Genomic DNA, 22458 nt, shown 5'->3' with positions numbered 1-22458 from the left:
ACAGTGAAAGACTCAGGCTATGAAATCATTCAATAAGAAAGATATCCCTGTGGGCCACAACTACTACTGCATATATAAGCTTATTTTTTCCTTGAAGATGTTCATAAAAGTAATCTTTTGTGGGGAGTTATTTCTTTCTTGAGCTTTCCTAAGAGAGTATTTAAAAGAAAGCAGAGTTCTAAATTACATATTCCCGTGCAGCTCACAAAAGCAAAGAAAGAACAAATAATGCTGTCATCTAAGATGAAGACGCAAGTTATAAATCAGATCAGCCACTTCTGGACTATAATGTCCACTTGTTGTAAGTCACATCTTCAATATTTAAATTTTATGCTCCAGAAGATAGTTTGTTTTCCATGCCAGACCTGACAGAGTGCTTAGGTGCATCTCAATATGGTACTGATCATCCCCTGTGGTCTGTGGTCTGTACTTGAGATAAAACCAGCAGAGCGTGCCAGGTACTGTCATTGTTCTGAGGACTCCAGTGACCATTTAACTGGAACTGCAACTATAATAACTTCTGTGGGAACTGTTGACAGTGTCTCATTTACTTGTGCAGAGCTTTGCTCCTGTGACCCACTTCAGGTGGTGCACAGTTTCTGTTGGCATCCTTCCCATCTCTCTGGCAGTGCTGCCCACCAGGTAGCCCAGGCCTCTGCTGTTGCCTTCTCACAGGGCACAGCTGCCTGCCTTCCTCCCAAAATACAGCTAATGGGAATGAGTTGACTTGTGTTTCTGCTGTATTGCATCTTGAGCCCTGAACCTTAGTCCTTCCCTTTTTTATTTCTTTTGCCTAGACCTCCATGGTGCAAGTGTTTGTCAGATGGCAGCTGTCTAAATTGTATACTCACACTGCAATGCCAAAAGGAGCCGAGAAATCCTAGCTGCACTACACCAGCCTGGCAGAGAGAGGTGTTCCTCCTCAGATCCCAAGTGGGAACAGGGTTCATGTCTAGAAGAGTGATACGTCTGTGCCAGAAAAAAACTCCTGTATACGTGTCCTTTTACCAAGATCTCACTTGCTTTAAGTCAAGAGACCGATCATGTCTGAGCAGAGAGCAGGGAGAGGGAGCAACCCTTCATGAGAGCTGAGGCCATCCTTGATAGTCCAGAGCAAAGCTGGAGACTGAGGCTCCATTAGAAGTAATAAATTAAGAAAACATTTAGAAAGGGAGGTAGCTAAAATGAGCTTTAGTGAGGTCAAGTACAGAAAAATAAATGATGAATGTAGTCTTTGTATTCCAAATGACTAGGATCCATTAAGTGGTATTATAAACTAACAGAGAAATAAACTTTAGAACATTTTTCTTCTCCTGTTTTCCAGGCTGTGTAAAAATAAAACTAACATTTTTCCTTTCACATACCTTTGCCCTTTCTAGAAGCTACAGATAATTTAGAGAATGAAAAATAGATTTAGCTGTAATATTTACTAAGATACACAACCATGTACCACTGAAACTATTTGACTTGATAATAGAAGCTAGATCTGGCTCTCAACTTGATAAGCTTATTTTAAATGTTATATAAGATGTTATGTAAAGAGAAAATTACTACTTATTAGTAAGTATTTTAATAAGTGGAAGCTGAACAGTAACAAAAGACAACAGTCGTAGGGTTTAAGCGGACAAGAACATAGAGGTTAACAAGGCCAATGGTAATGCCACGCTTTCACTTTCTAATTAATAAAGAAGTATTTACTGAATCCCATGGAAATCATTTATACTTGCAGGATATATTCAGATTGCCGCACAAGTGTTCATATAAATCCAAAAAATTCCTAAATCAGACCTTTTCAGACAGCCACTCAGGTGCAGCTTACCTGAACTGCATGTCTCCATCCTAATATTAAAAATGTGACTTGTAAACATCCAAACCACAGCATCTGTCTGAACCACATGAGAACAACTGGAGAATTAGTCAGAACTTGGCCTTCTGCCACCACAATTTCTAGTTACACATTGTGACTTAAAAAGCACCTTAGTGTCTAATATGTGAAAGGTGTAGCATTGAAAAATATGCCTTGGTAAGTAATAGGTATTGGTACTGTAAGAGACATATCCAGTGTCTAATTACTTTGTTTCATATATAGTAAGCCAGTTCTGGTTTTTTCTTGAGTCTGGGAGCTAGCCATCTCTGAGTGATGGCAGGTGATTTATTGAGTAGAAAACACCAATGTGTGAAAAGTTCATGTGTCTTCAGTGCAAGTAATTTGGCTTCTTGTTTTGGTTTCATCACCCACAAAACGATTTGAAGTAGAATGAGAAAAACCTGGGAGTGATGAGTGAGCTGCCACATTGTTCTATTGAGTGCCAGAGCCTTGTCTCAAGAAATACTGCATCTGGTAACTCTGAAACAAATACACCTCATAATTTTCTCTGCAGTTCAATTTACCTGAGATGACAGCTGATAAACCAAAGAAATAGATTTGCATTGTAGTGGACCAATCTTTATTGTCTCAGACGCAGAGTTTGTCATTTCCTTGTCTTTGCAGGTGCCATACTCTGAGCTGGGTGGAAAAACTTTAGTGATGGCAGTTTATGACTTTGATCGTTTCTCCAAACATGATATCATTGGGGAATATAAAGTTGCAATGAACACAGTGGACTTCGGTCATGTCACTGAGGAGTGGAGGGACTTGCAAAGTGCAGAGAAAGAAGAGGTAAGAAAAATCAAACTTTTTTTTTCCTCCCAAAACACTTTTAACTTCACCTAGAGAAACAGACAAACTAGCAATATTTGTTTTTGCCGAGACAGCTCCCATCTGTTGACAGCATTTCTCAGATTTACTTTGCCTGATAAATTTTTGATAAGCATCTTTTCCAATACTCATTGAATGCGACATTCGCCTCTGTTAATTCAATCAATCTTTTTGATACTTTATGCAACATATTAAAAATGTTTTCATGAGTTTGACATGTTCTTGAATTGGTGCATTTTGGGGACATAGAATTTGCATTTGATTATAAGTGATGTGTGCTTAGGTTTCTTGGTGGCTCTCAGGGGTTTGCATCTCAAGACATTTTATTGTGCATGATGATAATGGTAGGGCTTCACTGAAATAGCTTACAGTTTTATTGAACTGCTATCCAATAATATCTTTCGATTAGAATTATGAATTTTACAAAAACCTTGGAATGTCATCTTACTCAAATATTTATCACCTTTTTTATTTTCCTCTCATTGTCAACATCACTTGGATCAATTATTTATTAGGTATAGTGCTACATATACACAAGACACTTCTTGGAAATATTTCATCAGACTGTGGATCCTGTGAGCTTGTTCATACTGATACATCCAACTTTTTGCTTATTGTAAGACTATTTTGTCCTCATTTTTACATTATTTTTTCTTTTGTTTGATAGACAGTACTTGCCCACTCAGAGTGCATAGCATGCTTTAATTCTCTGGTGGGAGAAAAAGTAATCATGAGTCTGAGTTTCTCATTGTCTAATTCAGCTGATAAAGTGCTTTGGATTCAAATCTTAGTTTCTATAATTAAAGGGACAATCTCTGAATGAAATCTTTCCTTCTCACAAGTGATGTAAACCTGAGTATTGATTTAGACTAAAAGTGGTGAAAACAGCATCAAATGCAGAGCCATGCAGCCTTCTCAGGTTATCAGAAATTGTAGATTTCAGTCTTCTTTTTTGAGTGTTTGTTTTAAAGACTGTATTGGCTTTTTTCAACTGCTTATTGATTTGAAAGCCACTGCTACATTGAGACTGTTCTGCATGGCATTGTTTCTTAGTAGCAATATTTGCAGGGCTCTCTTTCTGCAGGTGACATCAGTGCCCTGCTATATGGGGCATTTTTCTTCTACTCTTAGAGTTAAATATGCAAATGAAAAAAAGAGATAAAGGAAGTTTTTAGTTCAAGGGCCCTGTTCTTTTAAGTGTCTAGCATACTAGAAAGCTAAAAATGTGAAATTGGAGTGTGTTAATCCTTCCAAATTTTATTAAGTAACAAATTTTATTCATATTAATTACTTTTATTACACTACTTTGTGTGATTTTAAAGTGTTTCATGCTTTTCTGTTTCAAAACACATAAAATAAGCCAAACTATGCAAAAAGGAATTGTCACTTTGCCTTTGTAGTATAACTTTAATCTTTTAGAATATAAACAATGATATCCCTATATGCAGTTTACAGATAACATGCTACAGATTAGTGTGGGGTTTCATCTGCCTTATTACATAGAAAGTTGCTTCTTAAGTGTTCTAGCTAACATCCACAGTAAGACCTGATGCAGCCACTTGGTTGCTTTCATAAAATTCATACCCTGCTAATACAATATGATTAAAACCTTGCTTGAAACAGATATTGAGTGTGTGAGCTACTTCCAGAAATGCATTCTGAGTTGGAAAATACTATTTATTAAAACAGAAGGAGATAATTAAAACAAATAATTCCAGAAGTATTTGGATATTAGAAGAGTATTGCAAGAGCTTTGAATAGTTTACTGTAGAGATGAAATCTAGGTTGCTCTCACCTTTCTTCAAATTTCAGGTACTGTTTATGCAGAAAAAATACTGTTATTTTTATACGTTTTTGATGGAACCTTTTTGAAATTGCCACTTTTTGAAGTGGCCATTTATAAGGAGCTAGGCAATATGCTGATATGAAAAACTATGCTTACACCAACTCCTTAAATATTTTTTCATACTATAGGAGGTCTCGTGTTTTATTTTTGCATTTCAGTGCTCAAGCATGCAAGGTATCCAGTCAATATGGAAAAATATCACAACTTGAGGTATATGGAGACATTTTAATCTTAATTTTCTATATACTATGTGTATCTGGTTCGTAACAGCTCATAAGCTCACTGTACAAATAAAAAGTGATCCTACAAAAACCACTTACTCATTAGACAAGTGTATTTAATCCAAACTCAATTCTGGTCTATTATGGAACCTCTACTTCTGTCATATATACGTTGAGCCAGATTCAAATAATTGCTTTGCCCAATTTGGAAGAGAAATCTCTACCAAGAAGGAGAAGTTTGGGCATTGTGTTTCACATGAAATGTCACGCATATTCCATATTTGATTCAAGTACCTTACCATCTTTGATATTCCAGTCCCCGCATCACAGAAAACATTCCAAGCAAATTCTAGTGTATTTTAAGTGGTAATAAATAGGGATGGGAGAGATCATATCTGCATAAAGGGGTTGTCATCTGACCCAGCAGATGTTGCAGAATTCACAGCAGATACAGCTGCAACCAAGAAGTACCCTGGTTTCAGAATTAGCAAAGACAGCACTGTGTATATGAAGGCTAACATGATTTACCTCCATCAGATGTGTAGCAGTAGACACATGTTTGTCTTTTGATAGTGATCATGAACATGATATGGTGGTCTGGCGTACTAAAACAACAAATTAAAACCTGAGCAACTGGATTTCATCCAAAAATTTATTACTAATGTAATTCTATTGCTAACAAAATATCTTTTGCTGACTATTACACATATTATAATTGTGTAATGAATTTGTCCTTGAAAAGCACATCTGCATGAGATTTGCAGTATTTGAAGAATGACAGACTTTATTTTCTTTCTTGCCCTTACAACACTTAGGCAAGTTTGTCAGTTCTCAGCAACCTAGTGCTAACTACAATTCTAAATATGAAATTAAGTATAAGTTTGAAATTAAGTATAAGTTGCCAAAGTGTCTTTAATGTTTTAATTATGACCCCTAGACAAGATGTATACCAAAGTGAATCAGTGGCAGTTGTCACTAGTCACTTTAAAAGAACTATCTAGGTGGCATCAGTCAAAGTGAATATAAAAATCTCAGTTTATGTCAAATTCAGTTGATGCACATCACAGAATTACAACTTAATTACCACTTCAATCATAGGGGGCAAAACAATTTTAGAAGCAGTTACTCTTCTTTTTGCTCATAAAGCTCCACTGTACATTCTGTCCTTTTTTTTTAAATGGGCTTAGAATTGAAGATGGAGGATGAAGGTTCAATGAAATAATGTAAGCTCTATCTCTCACAGCCTAGTCATTTGAATGGTGTCTCTCTGATACTGCATTCTCTTCTGGGAAAGGTCTTATTAATATATTTATGTTGGTGAAGTACTTTGAAGGTACAAGCCTTTGTATAAGCGTTTGTTATGACTGTGAGATGGCTTTGGGAATGTGAAATGACTGCTAAATATTGAGGAGGCTGCTACTAATGAGCTGCATACCTTAAATCCTTTTTTCTGCTTTTAGAACTGCTGTCCCTGTGTCTACTAGTCCTTCAGTCTCATTTGACTGAGTGTGGGAGGGAGGAGTGGTAGATACTGAAAGGTTATTCACTTTTACCAAGTCTGACATATAATGGTTTGGGTACAGAGTGTTAAAAAGCAGATCACAAGAGTTTACTCCTTTCTGTCATCTACCAGATGTAATTGCTATTAACTTTATCTGAGTACACACTGCATCCAATATCTGTTATCACTCCAGTACAGAAGACCAGACAGACCTCTTCTTTGCTCACAGCAGTGTGAATCATAGTGAGAGTCATCTTCTGAATACTTCAGCTGGTTTCCCTCCAGACATTTTGTTATATTGGCACTTAAATTGAAAACCGTTTGTAGCAAACATGCCAAGAAATTTTAGGGAATATAAGGAAGAGCAGAAACAATTCTTTCCCTTGAAAGCAGTGGAGAAGCAGAGTGTTATTTCAGAAGGAGAAGGAGAAGGATCTTTGTTGACCTGACAGTATCTACCACCAAGAGTTCTGCAGATCTTTCACAACTGCTATCACATGAGACTCAAAACATTATCTGATCAGGCATCCATCATGGTTAGGTTACATGATGGATGCATGTTCATACCACAATGGATGATGATGAGTATATTTTATAAAAGGCTTCTGAGTGGGAGGTCTGCTGGAAAACAGCACACTCCTACATGATGCACAGCCCCCAGCAGGAGAGATGCACGGTGCTGCCTTGGAAAGGGGTGAGAAGGAAGCATTCTGCAGATGGAGAGTGAAAGAGCAGTTCTGTGAACATTGACTGTGCTGTTCATGAGGATTGTTCTTTCCTGCCTTATCCAAAAGTAAAAGGTGAAGGAAGGAGGGGAAAAAGCGGGCCTGAAACACCTGTATTTAATACCTTGGTGTACTTCATAGAAGTCAGACTGTGACAAAGTTGATGAGCCACCCAGCTCATTGACTCTCTGGAACTGAAACTTGCAGAGATCTAAGAGGAAAGGACATTTTTTTAAAAAGTCACTGTCAAATTACAGCAGCAAATCACTGTTATTTTCTGTTATAGTTACATGAGCAATGGACAGATGATCTAATAGGCCTTTCCCATCACTGGTAATAACACTTAGTTCTTTTACAGCTTTTCAGATAGCACAGTGCTTTACGAAAGAAAGTATCATTACCCCTATGGAGATGCTGTCAGAGTGTCAGACAGATTTTAAAAAGTGAGATTTCCTTTATTTAGCTGCATGTTATATTGGAACACTATGTTTTCTTCATGGTGTTTACATCTTCTCAAGTTCACTTCTTCTTACTCCCAATTAAAACTTTAAAATGTTAAATCTAAGGAGGTTTTAATTTTCAGGTTTTGTGAAGAGTTTATGCAGTAAACAGAGATTGTTGAATGCCTGTTCAACATTGTAAGTGCAGCATCTGTCCTGCCAAGGAACTGAATTTCCTACTGAGACATGGAACAAAACAGAGGTTAAGAAGTTTGAGAATAAGCAAGCCTGCTTTAAAATTCTTCAGCAGTTAATCAGTTGTTTTTCATCTTGAAATTGAAGATGCTAAAATTATTTTAAAGGTAAAACAATATGATTCAAGTGGAGCTGTAAGAGTACTCTTTTCAGTTCATTAGAATTATGCATTTCTTTTCTCACCTTTCATACTTTGAAATGCTGACAATCCCACTCTATATGCCTTTGTTGAGTATTCTCTTTCTTAAGTCCCTCTCTGGAAGAGACGCCTTAGGAGGTCACTTTCTTGTGTTATAATAAAAATAATGTAATTGGCTCACTTGAAATCAAAAGGGAGCTTGTCTCAATTAATCTCAAACTGTCTAGCTTTACAGATATTAAAGTCAAATACAGAAGACAGTATAAAATAAGAAGTTCAGTGATAGTGTTAAATTCAAGCTCTTCTGGGGCCTTTCTGTTCCTGGACAGTATTCATTCTGAAATCAGAAAAACATGTATTGCTTATTGTCAAAAACATTCTTATTACTATTTTCCTTCCATGTGCAGAAGGGCACTTGAGGTTAAACTGTACTGAAATAGTAGATCCTACACTTGGTGCTAGCATCTAATGACCCATAATACACAAAATAATAATATTTGTTGCAGACAAAGTATATTACTAAGTACCTTGTAAAAAAGGCCAAGGCCGAAGGAAGGAATAGTGGGAAATTCCTAGCCTCCACATATTAATATTACTGTGTGGGATTTTATTGCTCAAGCAGAAGATATTTTAAAGTTCAAAGACACAGCCACATTGAATGGCAATTGGAAAGCAGTATTCTGAATAGTGTTTTTATAGTTTTGAGAAAGCTACTGAAAGAGATCAAACACATCTGAAGCTAGAGTATGAAGAGATATTTTGGATAGAAACTGCAGAAGGAATTCCAGGAAATACAGACTTCATTATGGAGTACTCCCAAGTATAAAGCTCTGTAGAGAGCAAATGGAGAGATTGCAAATTAATCTGTAGGACCAGCTGATGAATGAAAGGGTCACAGAATGTGCTATATCTAGAATTGTTCAGCATTGTTCTCCAATCGGACTTTTATATACTTACTTATTTTTCTGACTACCAGCATCAGTGAATGCATAATCCAGAGGCAGAAATGGCCTCACTGGGATTCCAGGCAGAAGCTTCGTGGTCATCCAGGCTAATACCTTATTTCCCTTTCTCCCCTACATTTCCAAACCAACAAGTGACAAAAATCATTATCTGATGACTGTTATAAACCGGGATCAGGAGCTAAGGGAGGCTGTAAAACAGCTGTATCAAAATACAGTGTCATTAGAAGGACCTTCAGAACAGAGAGCAGCATTTTTACAGTCATGAAGGAAGAGCAGGTCTCAGAAAGATGACAACAGTATTTTCACTGGAAGGCTGAGGAGGGGTTGTATGTTACTCCAATCTCTTTGTTTTGTTGTGCCCACTCCATGCAGAGCTAGAAGATTTTGTTTTCCAGAAACATCAGAGAAAGATATATTTTTTAAATGGGGAGACAAAGGTTTAGGAATAGTGGTCCAAAAAGAAATGCCCTAATCACAGTTAGAATCTGGAACATAAGGCTTTATGTTCAGTTCAGAGGTATTAGACTTTTATTTAGTTTATGCTAATGTTTCAAGAGGTAGAGTACATGAATTTAGAAAGTATACCAACTCTTATTTCTAGGCTAAATGGACGACAGACAGAGATAACTCAGTCCTACAGTTTCCTGTTCTGTTGTATCATATAAGTCAGCCTTCTACCAAAGGTCAAAGAAATCCCTCACAGTGGCTGATGTGTTGTTAGTGTGTTACAGGTAATGCAGCAGGGTAAGTTTAGTGCACCTGTACTTCTCTCCTCTTCCTTTTCTGTGGCCTTTTGCAGCTTACTTTGTGATTTTCACCATCATAACTAGAGAAGCATTCAGGGGCTGCCTGGCTGGCTTACTCACTAGAGGGATGGAGGGGTACTGTAGTTGTTTTGTCCCTTCCATTAGCAGACTTTTCAGAGTATGATTTTTTTTCTGTAGAGGGCTGGAGTGTGATCACTGCAACAGAATTACTATTGCTGTCTAATTAAAGCAGAACACAACACTGTGAGCTCCCATCATCAGTGCGCAGATGAAATCCATTTCCAATAGCTTTTTGGATCCAGATGTGTTCTGTATGTGCTTCTTGCTGGCCTAAAGCTAGAGTAAAATATGTACCTGAAACTGAATCCAGTGACATGGAGGTCAAGATGTTTTCCTTGACAATTACATCTGCAATCACAATTACAGAAATAATGTCAGAGATAGAGGTTTCCTAACTAGAAGTGAGAGAGGTGGAAGTTGTGTTATTGCTGCTTGGTCAGCCACATGTGTTTGCCTACAACAGAATGGAATTGGGAGGTACTGTAACATCTACTAACACTGATAAAGGCAATTGCATTTGAGAAACCTTCTCTTGCCTTTCGTCCACTTGTGGCTGACCTTGAGTTCAAATGTCTTCTTCTCAGCCAAAGAGCTTGCCATAAAATTCTGACTCAAGTCCTTCCCTGTTTGATAACCATTATGTGAGGTTTACAACTTGCTTTTGATGCCACCGGTATAGAACATGGCACTGCAGCCTCTCAGTGCCATGGCTGGCAACAGGCAGACAGCACCTGAGCTTCCCATCAGATGCTTAATATTAGGTGCTACTTAAATTATTTCTGGTTGTCTGGAATACAGTTATTTTACCTCTGTTTTTCCATATCTTCTTCAGTAACTGTGAAAATTAATAGGAGGACCTTTTGTTGATGAGTGGAGCCTCAGCTTCAAAACTGGCAGCAGCTCATTTTTGTGGGAGTGTCCTGAGGCCTGCAGCTGACATCTCCTGTCTGTTAATGCCCAGCCCAGATTTAGGAGTGGATTATGCTGAAAGTGATTTTACTCATTCAGATTTGCACATTAATTATCAGGACAAACATTAATTTTCTGTGATTTTTTAGAGCAGACAAATTTTCTATGACATGTGGGTCATTTATATTAAATAACATTAAAATTTTCTTTCTGAAATAAGTCTCCCATTTCAAAAAACCTTTGTTTTCTTTAGAAATAGTGCTAATTCCTATCAATTCATTTAGACATTTCTCTAAATTAGGTGGTGTTATTTGCCCTAAATCTGGAGGACTCCTAGGTCTTCCAGGAAAATTTCAAAGAGTCTCCTGTAGTTGAACTCAGTCTAGGAAACAGGCAGCATCCTGGAGTTAATAGTGTTCTCCCAGTGCCAGGTTGGGAAGAAGGTGGCACAAGGAAACCCCCTTACAAGCTTGAAAGTTAGACCTTGCTTGGTTTTGGAACAAGGAACAAGCTAGAAACTGTCTGATTCTCATCTCTCAGCAATATTTGTTATAGGCAGCTTTGCACCTCCACTGGAAAATTCTTAGAGGGGCTTTAAGACCAAAGTGTTTGAATGTTTCTGATTTTAAGAAGTAGATGAAGAAAATAACACATCCTTTTATAGCTTCAGCAATACTCTATCTCTCTTTAAAATGTGTACTTTATTTGTTACTTGGATGTTACTGGATTCTACTCTGATGCTGATTATTGTTATACCCTTCTTCAGTAGATTCAAGCAATTTAATACATGATGCTTGCTCTCCTCTACAGTACTTATTCACTATAATCAAGTGATGTCCAATATTCTTTTCAGAAAATTAATCAGAAATTAATCTTTTATGTTTTTCAAAATCAGGTTTTCATTTTTCCAGTAAGAGTCGTGACTTTTTACCTTCTTTGTACTTTTCAGCATCTAAAAAAAATGTATGTACATAAGAGCTGTGTGCAGTATACTTTATTTCTTTGGCAGGCAGACCAAGTCAGCAGCCTCTTCTGATCATGTCTACTGTTGATGTTTTGCACAGCATTACACTAGCAGTTCATGGTCTGTAGCTTATAACCCTGAATCCTCAGTAGGAGGTATTGCTTTGTAAGATACCTTTCCTGATTCAGAAGATCCTCAGAAAAAGTCTGGAATTCTTTGTCTTAGACTATAGAAAATTTGCTTTTGGCTATATGAAAATGTCCTGTTTGTAACTGGTTACAGGTAATTGATTGAGCACTTTCTTTCTGAGCAACCTGTTGCATTATGATTTACTGTTATGACAGTTTTTATATCACCTGCCTCCTTTGTAAACAAAATATCTTCCCTACCTATAAAAACAGCAGTAGACCTTGAATACAAAAAAGAAACAGAATGTGCCTGCTTCCTTCATCAAGCAAATTTCCAAAGAGGGAATCTGGTTTTAGTTGAAAAGACCTTTTTTTTTTCCATAAAACAATGTGACTATACATTAATAATATTTTATAGCCTTTAAATCAATATTATTACAACTTTTATGAATTCTTCTTTTGTTTCATCTGTGTTTGATAAAAGACAAATGACTGATAGATACCACCTTTATCCTATTTGGCCTTTTTTGAGTAAGACAAGTAGAATGTTAGCACTGTTTCAGCCTTATTTCCCTTGTGGTCCAAGATTTATTAAAAAGGAACATCATCAAGCCAGAGATCTTATGATAAGTGCAGTCTTCTGTCCTAGATTTTTAGCTACCTGCAATGAACTCTTTAATTTTACTGAAGAGATTAGTACAATTAATACAAACATGAGTGTGTGGTTCTGATTCCTACAATGACCTGTGATGAGCTGCCTTGTCTTCCTAAAGAAAGTGTTAACAGATTTTTCAAAGTGAAATAGTGAGGAGAAGTAGAGTAACAAAAGGGGAGTTTGCCACTATGTCTTTATCTAACACTTTAATGTCTTTCAGTAGTTTCATAAAAATAAATGTTTGAATGCTTAGTTTAAGAAGTGCATATAAGCCTAGTAAGGGTAAGTCAATAGATTTGAATATGTAGCACTGGTTTGAAGGACCTCATTCTTGAACTGAACACAAATATTTAATATGTTGAACTTAAGAAATATAATGCAAGGCATTGTAGTAGGAGATATGTGTTAGTTTCTTCATTTCAAGTGGAACCAAAGGAAAAATACTGAAATTATCTGATAAATCATTTCATATCTGAGAGATAAATACATATTTCTGACTTCCCTCAAACTAGGGAGTACTAGAACAGGAGCTTTTCTGAGCTTTTCAGCTTGCCTCTTTTCCAGCTGCATATCCTTTACCCTCCTTCATGTTTAGGCAGTTCCGATGCTCTGGAAAAATCTTCAATACAAAAATCAGTAAAAGGGGACAGTGTGAGAAAATTTTCTAAATGAAAAACAGTGATACAGAAAGGGTCTTCTAGTCCTGCATGTGCTTGTAGCACAAAAGCAATGAATGGAAAAAGATTACATTGGCTTGGGTGAAATTTTACATGAAAGAAAATCTTCACCTTGATAAAATACAGGTGGAGAACTGTCTTGCTACAAGTCTTCACCTATCAGCTGTCAACTTAGATCAGCTGTCTGTGGTTTTCCCAGTAGCAAATCCAGTTCCTTTTAATCTTGGCTCTGCCAGTCCTTGGTGTACAGCCCTTTTCAGGTCACCGTTGTAGTGCAGCAGGAATCCTTGTTTTTCTGTGTTCCTAAGTTGTCTTTGTATGAAAATAAAGGCACAAACTGGTTCTGGTGTAAAACTGTTGCATGCTGCCCTGGAAGTTGGAGAACAAGGTGAGAAAATTTCTGTAAGTGTAAAGGAATGCAGTTTCTTAACAAAGACGGATCCTCAGATTCTTGCCCTTTTCAGGGAAACCCTTGAGCATATGATGGGTTTGTATGGTATGTTCTGTTTGCCTGCCCCTAGCTAGCCAGCAAGCTTCTAGTTTTAAAACAATGCCAGTATGTAACTGCCTCTTTCCTAATTGCCGATTTAGAAGATTTTGGAGGGGGATGCTCTGTTGTGTGGGGTTTGTGATGGGGATCATAGAAGGGAGCTGGAAGCAGTGCTAGGGGATACTATGGAGGAACATGAAAGCTGAACTGACACTGCAGCAAGCAAGAGAGGAGAGAAAGGGCATCATTCAACATTTATTTAATGTCTTAGTAATAGGTCTTATTGTCTTAGTAGTTTGAAGTTTCAGGAAAGGGAAGAAGATGGCTGCCTGTGAAGGTAATCCATGAATTCCACTGAATTTCTCTTTATGGTTTTTGCAGCGCAAATAGAAACATAATACTATATGGTTTCAGTAATGGAAGCACTGATTTTACCTGATAGTCTTTCCTTGGTACTGATGAATTTCAGCAGTAGTTACCAGCAGCCACAGATGATTAGTTGTTCCATCATACCAATCATTCCCACTTTTACTGGTTTGTTCAAATCAGCTTGTTTCTGTCTTGGAGTAATCAATAATGTATGGTTGTTGTAGCAAGGACTCTGTTCATGCCAGGTTTTTCCTACAATACCACATGCAGTCATACCTCTTACAAGGAAGAAGTTGCTAATTATTTTGATTCTTAATTGCAGTTCTTGACTGTCTACTGATTCTATATATTTTTGGATGTATGCTGTAATTCCAGTTCATAATCTAAAGCTTTTAATTCAATCACCTTTGGAAACTAAAGACACACTTGGTAGTAGACACTACATTAACTGAGCATTAAAATGCTCTTACTACAGGAAATTTCAAATCAAGCAAGGGAACTGTGTATGGCTTCCTATTACCCTATCACAGGAGGACAATGACTTTCTGTAGAGTGACTGCAGTGCATATATAATATTCTAATAATTAGAGAAAAGCTTTGTGATTTGACTTCTCACAATGTCTGATAAGCCAAGAAAAAAAAATATTTCAAATGTATTACATTTTCTTTCAATGTTGTACTTAAACTACTCACTAGAAGACTAGCCTTGTGACATACTGTAGTTAATAGGTTTTCTATGCTGTCAAAAGTAATAATATTAGTGTGCCATTCAGTTAAATTAATTTTGTTTTGTGCAATGGTCTGCATAAACATGAGTGGCATTTAGAAATATGATCAGGCAGGAGCTAAGGAGAAGGCAAGTGGCAAAACAGAAGGGCAATCATTAAAGCAGAGCAGCCAGGTGCAAGCATTTGTGTGTAGGCAAAGAGTTACGGAAAACCAGGCCATGACCTTCAGCCATATATGATCCTTTTCATTCATTCCTCCCTTTCTCATTTATTTGAGAAATTAATTTTCTTCTTGTTTCATTAAGAACTTGGTATGTCTGGCAGCACAGTCTCTTGTCTAGAAATCAAAGAGTGTGGTTTGACTAATCTTTGATTTCAGCTGCCTTCAGCTACAGCACTTCTCATTTTGCATCTCATTGTGATGCTTTTAAACTGATGACTGTGAAGTGTCATTTTCTACTAATAATAACAACAGTGTTTTCTCTTTCCATTTTCTCTGCTTTTTAGAAAGCAGTAATTGAAGTACTCTAAATAGTTAGAAAATGTAGTAAGTGGACTAAAAGGAGGAAACTGAAAAAACCTAGTTTGTTAATTTTTTAATAACATTGGCTGGTTCAAATTTATTGCCCAAATTGCTTTCATGTCTAATTTACCATTATGTTGGGGAATATTACATAGTTATGGCAATTAAAAGAAATGCAATCCACTATTTTTTATATATATATTGCAATAAGAGGACAGAGATGTGTAGTGAATTTCTGTTTCAAGTAGTGCTGTTCAGATGGGGCTGGGGGAAAGAAATAAAAATAAGTACATTTTTTTTTCTTTCCAGATAAAGATCCTGATAGGACTGTTCCTTTTAAGCAAAGGTAAAAAGTAGTGCTGGCAAAAAAAAGGTTGTATCACAAAGAGTCAGAGTAGGACTGTGGTAAGGAAATCAGTCAAAAGCAATATGCAATTAAGCCCTTTCTTTTGGCTGTTTCTCACTCATACTTTATAGCATGACTGTGTGTCTACAGATACCACCTCCCAATACCTGTAATGAATTCTCTTCATTTGAAAGATTATTCCCTGTCTGCCCTAGAACTTCTCCCTTTTAAAATTTGCCTCATGGACCTTTACTTCTATTTCTATTTTCTCTTCGCCTAACATCAGTCTCTTTTCCGTGTCTTCTTTAGCCTATTGTCACTGCTAGTTGCTTTTCTGCAGGGTCCAAAGTGAGCCCTATGGATATTTGCCTTGAGAATTCTGTTTCTTTCAAGATCTCACTCTATAACCTATTTCACTTTGCTGCTTGATTTACTTGTTAGATGTCTTGTAGCTGCGTTTACATTATCAGGGGCCTCCTTTTGTGGCCAAGTGTGCACATTTGGAGAGTGTAATCTATGAAGATTCTTCTAAAAGAAAAAGTTAGTAAAAGCAAACAGGAGAGACATTTAATCAGACATTCTGTACTTCCGTTTTGTAAGACAAAACACTGACTGATCATAGAGTAAGGAATCATGTAGTGGGGCACTTGTCTGTTCATATTTTACTGTTTTAAAATACTTTCTTTAAAGTTGCAGTAGGTACAATAATGAAGATGGTTCTGCCTTCTCTCCAGGGGCTTTTAGCATTTGTTTACTTCCAGCTTGGTTGCTGTTTTCATGGGCATGAAATTCTTTCAGACAACAAAGGAATTACTCTGCTTGCCAGATTAATGGTATAGTTGTTAAAGCCTTTAGATTTATATTGACTGGATGTATAGATAACATTTTGCAAGTCTGAAACAGGTACTTCTGCAATAAGCCTTTTGCTTGAAAGGGTTGGGAGAGCTCTGCCTCCCCTCTCCGCTCCTGGTATTTTATCCAAAAAGTAGTGCACAGACTTTGGGGTACAGTGATACTTAGTGTGCATACATATTCATGTGATAGTCTCCACCATGCCATAAGGGCTGACATGTTAGCTCCAGCTTTTCTTCCCCTCCCTTATCTTTCCCTGCTGCACCATCTATTTCTAGCCTGATTCTACAAACTGAGGTCTAGGAGTTTATTGCTCACTTCCCACTCCTTTGCCTAATTGTGGCAGAATCATCTTCATATTATGGGATCATCTTGGCCCCGATTTGCAAATATAAGAGGAAAATATTCTTTCTTTCCTGATTATAGCTATTGCAGGTTTGAAATGTTCTGCTTTGTTCTTTGACCATGTATTTATCAAAAATGCAGTGTCTTTGGAACTAGTAATGTCAGACATCAGTGGTAGCAATAAAAGTTCATGTTTACTGGTTTGTTGAGCACACATTTTTTTCTTTATTGCCCTTCCCCAGTGTGATCCCTGTTTGCTCTATGGGTGTGAAGGAGCAATGCTTTCATAATTCTAGATCCCAGCTATGTAGGTTGCTAATTCTACCTGCTTATTACTGTGGCTTAACTGAAGTTGGGACCAGTCTATGTTGTCAATTTCTGTATCCATGTGGTTCTGTCACTAGTATTATTGTGACACTTTTTGAGGCTTAGTGTAATCGTGCCTTACATGCTGAGAAAAGGAATTTATTGGATTTGAGATCTCCATGTGCAGACAGCATGTGGTGGCCTGAAAATTGTCTGAAGTCCATCAGCGTGGGCATTGGGATTAGAGATTCTATCTGTCATTACAGTTTACCTGGGTTTCCTGAATTTGGAAGACATTAATTTAGCTTATAACCCACATTTATGCTGTCTCTGTCTTCTCCACAGAGTTTTAAAACATTTTGGTTGCTGTGAAAACTATACAGGGAACATTGTAATCTTTCACTGTAAATATTGATTAGGGTAAGATGATATTATTTGGGGTCTTTGCCCATAAATCACATCATATTGTATTTCTCTCAGGCTTATGCAAATATTCACAATCAAAACCAGGTATCAAAGTTGGAAACCCACCTCACTGTGTTTATATTCTTCCTATACTAATTGTTTTTTGTCTTATATCCAATTAGGGAAAAGCATATGGTGCTGTGGCTTGTTATTTTGGTATTGTTTTACTAAGAGAACTGCAAGCATCAACTCTCTCATAATATCTTCCACAAAAAAATGTAGAGAATGTTTATATTAATGACATAGATATGTCTGTTAGAGATTCTGTAGTACAAATGAGAGTAATCTGCACAAAAAGCATTTTTCTCTGTAGCTCATTAGGAGAGTGTCAAGGGAAACATGATTACTGCTGAGTAGGAGAAGCACAAAACAGGCAGGAGCCACTTAAGAGTCATTTCTAAAAAGTCCAGATTCTCAACAGGACTAAAAATAACTTTTTCTAAGTTGAAGAAGTGTTAGCAGCACTGTCTCTGTCATTTATGCTCCGCTCCATTGCATCCTCTTTAAAAATAATGAAGTTATGAAGTTGCTCAGATGGAGAGAATCTTTTGATTGGTGTATAAGCATTATACATGAATAGGTTAATGACTATGAAACTCCCAGCTGGATGTTTCTAACACTAACTTACTGTTTCCATCAGAGATCAAAGTAATTTACTAACATAAATTATTTATACACAGGGCTGAAAGAAATTAATAATAATAAGGCATCTCCATGGGATAATCACCATACCAGCAGCACTCATCTGTACTATGTAGCCCTGCAGGGGTTTGTAATTATCTCCTGCAAACCACACCTCTAGTGATTGGGGTTTTTTAGCTTCATTGCAGTGCTACTTCCAGTGCTTTGCCTGACAAATACTTTTTGAATTAACAAAAAAAAAAAAAAAAAAAAAAAAAAAAAACCACCAAAAAAAACCACCAAAAAAAAAAAAAAAAAACCAAAAAAAAAACAAGTACAAGAAGTATTGTAGAAATGCAGATGATATTGATTTTCATACCAACAAAAGAAGTGCTAAATCGGATTCTGGATGCATTTAATGAGGTGCCTACATTTTTACTTCAGGTTATTCATTGGAATTAGCCCATCATCTGCTGCTATTTCCCATGGCTTCCTGGTGATCTATGGAAAACTGGCTGTTTGTGTGATGCTGCCTTCTTTGTGTTTCCTGCAGCTAAAATTACATTAAAAGAGGCTAAAAAAAGCATTAAACACCCTCTTAAAATTACTCTTCTGTATAGACAATTACAGTATTTGCACAGAAGCATAACATGATTACAAACACAGAAATGCTGGTGAGAAGTGATGGTCTCAGTGGCAATAGCTGTTTAGTGTAAAGTACTTCCTTCAGCTACTGCTGAAGCACTTAGATCAGAAGCAACAATCTTAACACTATTTAATGTTTTCTAAACACACTCCTATCTCAACACAAGATTAAAAAAAAAAAAAAGCCAAGCAAATTTAAAAAATAAATTGAAACAAACAAAAGCTAAAAAAACCCTTAAAACTTACAAACATCCACTGAAAGGAACAATTAGAAGCATGGTATTGATTTAAAAGGGGACAAAAGTTCCTATGCTGCTACAACTAAAGGTCTGCCTAATGAATCTGGAGGTGAGGCAGAGCCCTTGAATATTGGGTAATATGTAGATACAGAGATCTCTAAGATGAAGGGACTAAAATAAGCTTTCATATATATATTGTTGCAGTCTTCACAGAGCCCCATGAATCCACAAGCAAATTTAAGCCAACTCTACAATGTAATAGAGCAGTGACTGTGGAGAACACCAGGTGGCTGGGTGACCTGTGATCATAACACAAATCAATAAGCAATTGATTTCTTTGGTTCTGAACAACCTGCAAGTGATAGATCAACTTCACTGTTACCCTATCCAATACAGACTTGCAAATGTCAGGTGAACAGGAGCATGTTTTGCTGTCATTATGCCATTCGAAGCTCAGCTAAAGTCAGGTGTGAGCTATGCAGATTGCATGGCTGAAATCCGTATTTTCGTGATCTGAATCTGGGATTTAGGACAGTATATGCAGTCGGGGAGGAATAGTAAATTCTTTCATGCCAGTGCAGTCCATATTCTGAAAGACATCTAGGGTTGTTCTAGATATAAGTAATTTTTTTATATTTGTGTCAGTCCTTTTGAACAAGGTATTAACATCATTCTAGCTCTTCTGGGTCAGATAGAGGTCTCTTCCCCAACTACTCACTTTGCAGCCTGAAGAGTCCTAATCTGCTTACATGTTCCTTCTGCAGAAACTGTGTCATATCCTTGCTTATTCCTGCTGCTTTTTTTGGAATCTGTCCCAATTCTACCATATCTTTTGAGGTGAGGAGGACACCAGGAGTTTTCAAGATACTGGCACAAGTGCATTCTGACAGCATTATTTTTATACAATACACGCATTTAACATCACAAGCTATTTTGTTTGTTCTGTCTGAGCATTTATTAATTACATGTAACTATGCTTGTTCTGTATGTTTCCTAACCACTGATAATTGCTGAGATGATGTCTGGCAGGGAACTATCTATTACTATCCCTGGATTTCAGTCCTAGCTTGAAATAATCAGTTTAGAATCTGTCACTTTATATGTAAAGTCCTTTGCACATAGGCTGTCTATTCTGTAGGAAATATCCTCTACATCCATGAGCATGTGAGCGAGTTGCTCTCAGTTGTGTCTGAGAAAACACTGGAAGCAAAGAGATATGATCGTAGAAATGTACTTTATACTCTACTATCAGAATAAATTGTAGTAGTAAACATATGCCATAAGAACTAATGCCTTTGAAAGAGAAGCATGGCTGTCTGAAATTTTTTATTGGTCTGCTTGGTGTAAGCTCATCCGTCTTGTCTCAAAAACATCCTTGTTAGCCCCCCTAGAGATACCATGGGCCTTGAAGGAAAGGAGGAAAGCAGCTTGGATCATCCAACTCATCATTTATAAGCAATATCCTCCCTCTCTCATCTACAAGTTCCTATCTCTTTTTCATCCTTTTAAAACAAAGTTCCTGTAATTCTGAACATCATTCAGCTTTTCCCTCTTTGCCAGGACTGTTAAGAAAATATTAAGTGATGAATTGCAAGAGGCTGCATTTGGCAGGATCTCAGATGATGGGCTGGAAGGCAAAAGCAAATCCTTCTAGCAATTCCTTATGTGAGGAGGGATGTACTGTGTCCTTTCATGGTCTCTATCTGCTTGGTTTTTTTTTCCTCTTTTGACAGACAGGAGACAAGTCTTTTTTTATACTGAATATTTTGTACTCTGTGAGTTTTTTTATACTCTTAGCTTTTGTGACAAAGTGTGATGAGAAAGATCCATATTACTGTTTCACAGAAAACAGCCTTGTAGCTGTGTGTGCATGCTTCTTAACAGATTTTCAGTGAAATGCAGCCTGGAGAAAACAAAAAAAAAATCCTGGCTTAGTTTAAAGAGCAAACAGTATTTGTGGGACCCCTATTGTCAGGGGTGAAATCCTGAGAAGTATCACTTACTTTCTGGCCAACATATATCTTGTCATTTGGTTGTATACAGGATAGTTGCTGCAACAGACTTGAGGTTATAAAGGATTTCATCTGGACAATTTGTGGTAGTTTTCTCAATATTGTTCATTTGAATGTTTTCTTTAGCAGTGCAAGTAGGAGATATAATCCTGCTAATTTTCTGCAGGGCTTTCAAAATTGCATTTTTCAAAAGGTAAAAAAAAATCATTCAAGTAAAACATCATGTCTTGTTTGTCTTCACAGCAAGAGAAGCTGGGTGATATCTGCTTCTCCCTCCGTTATGTGCCTACTGCTGGCAAACTGACTGTTGTCATTCTGGAGGCAAAGAACCTGAAGAAGATGGATGTCGGTGGACTATCAGGTATGTGTGTGAAAATCTGCTTAAAGATTTTGCAGGCTTGTAAAGGCAGAAAATCAACTAGTTTTCTGTTGGAGGTTTCCTGGCTGAGAAGGTAAGGGCTCTTGCTCCCTGTCTGAAAGATGTGGTTTATGTTTTCTTGAAAGTTAGGGCATGACTGAGTATATCAGAACTAATTCTAGTTAAAAAAAAAAAATCACAAGACATTGCATTCCACTCCAAGACAAGGTCTGAAGTGTTACATGATCAGATGACAGTGCAACCTCTCTGTACTTTCCTTCTCTCCTGTTGCCTAGAGATAAATACAGGCTATTCAGGCAAAGAAAAAAAATCTGACTACAATTCCTACTGTCTGTTTAATCTCACAAAATATAAGCATTTCACTGCATTGCTGTAGATAATAGGTACTAGAGGAACTCACCACAGGATGCCATGCTGACTGCTGTTTGAGGTGCTAAGAAGGTTGTTTCTACATTTGAAGGGCTCAGGTGGGATTGCTTACACGTGCAGAGTTAGAGGTGCTCTGCATTTGCGTGCACATCAGAAATCAAAATGACAGTCTTGTGCGTGTGGTAGGCAGTGAGGCTGATACATCCAATGTGCTCAATACCTGCCAACAGCCCTGGCAGCCTTTCCATGGGGTGAGGTTGTGCATACTGTGTGTGACATAAGGTGCGTGCCACCTCTGAGGGAGGCACCTGGGCTGTGTCCCAGCAACCTGGTGCAGCTCCCTGTAGGTTTCTCTTCTCTGCTGCATCTGGAATTTGGACACAAATTACTATATAAATTGCCAATTAGTTGAGACCAAATTAAATAACAAGATGCTTTAAAAGGTGAGGTCTTTCCAGGAGAATTTTGGTTTGTATGCCTTCTGTTTAGAAGAAAGCTGCCCACCATTGCGAATGAGGCTATTTCCAGCACGGTTCTAGAACTGAAAACTTTTACAGCTGCCACTAACACATAGATGATGTAATTTCTCATTTTGATTTACCAAGTGACAAGAAAAAAAGTGTTTTGCTCTTACTTTTTTATAATCTTAGCACAAGATAATAGCTATATGCAAAATTAACAGAACTAGGAACTTACTCAAAGCAAACCTGAAGGTTTTATTTACCACTCTTGATGAATAACTGGAGGACCTTGCTGCAGTGTGGGGAAACAAAGTCTTCTATCAATAACCAGTTACTTTTTGGTTTTGGTTTTACTTGC

General features: G+C 37.2%; 1 protein-coding gene across 4 annotated transcripts in view; it reads left to right on the top strand.

Moving 5' to 3' along the window:
* The window catches only part of SYT1 (synaptotagmin 1), a 334147-nt gene that overhangs the window by 262544 nt on the left and 49145 nt on the right, over nucleotides 1-22458 (top strand). For all 4 annotated transcript variants that reach the window (XM_053978182.1, XM_053978183.1, XM_053978180.1 and 1 more), the window contains 2 exons: nucleotides 2492-2659; nucleotides 21135-21252. In XM_053978182.1, the coding sequence (XP_053834157.1) occupies nucleotides 2492-2659; nucleotides 21135-21252 (286 nt within the window). The remainder of the gene's footprint in view (nucleotides 1-2491; nucleotides 2660-21134; nucleotides 21253-22458) is intronic.

The sequence above is a fragment of the Vidua macroura genome, chromosome 5 (assembly GCF_024509145.1).
Source record: "Vidua macroura isolate BioBank_ID:100142 chromosome 5, ASM2450914v1, whole genome shotgun sequence".
Lineage (NCBI taxonomy): Eukaryota > Metazoa > Chordata > Aves > Passeriformes > Viduidae > Vidua > Vidua macroura.
Note: the sequence above shows the minus strand (reverse complement) of the source record. Positions and strands in the feature narration are given on the sequence as shown.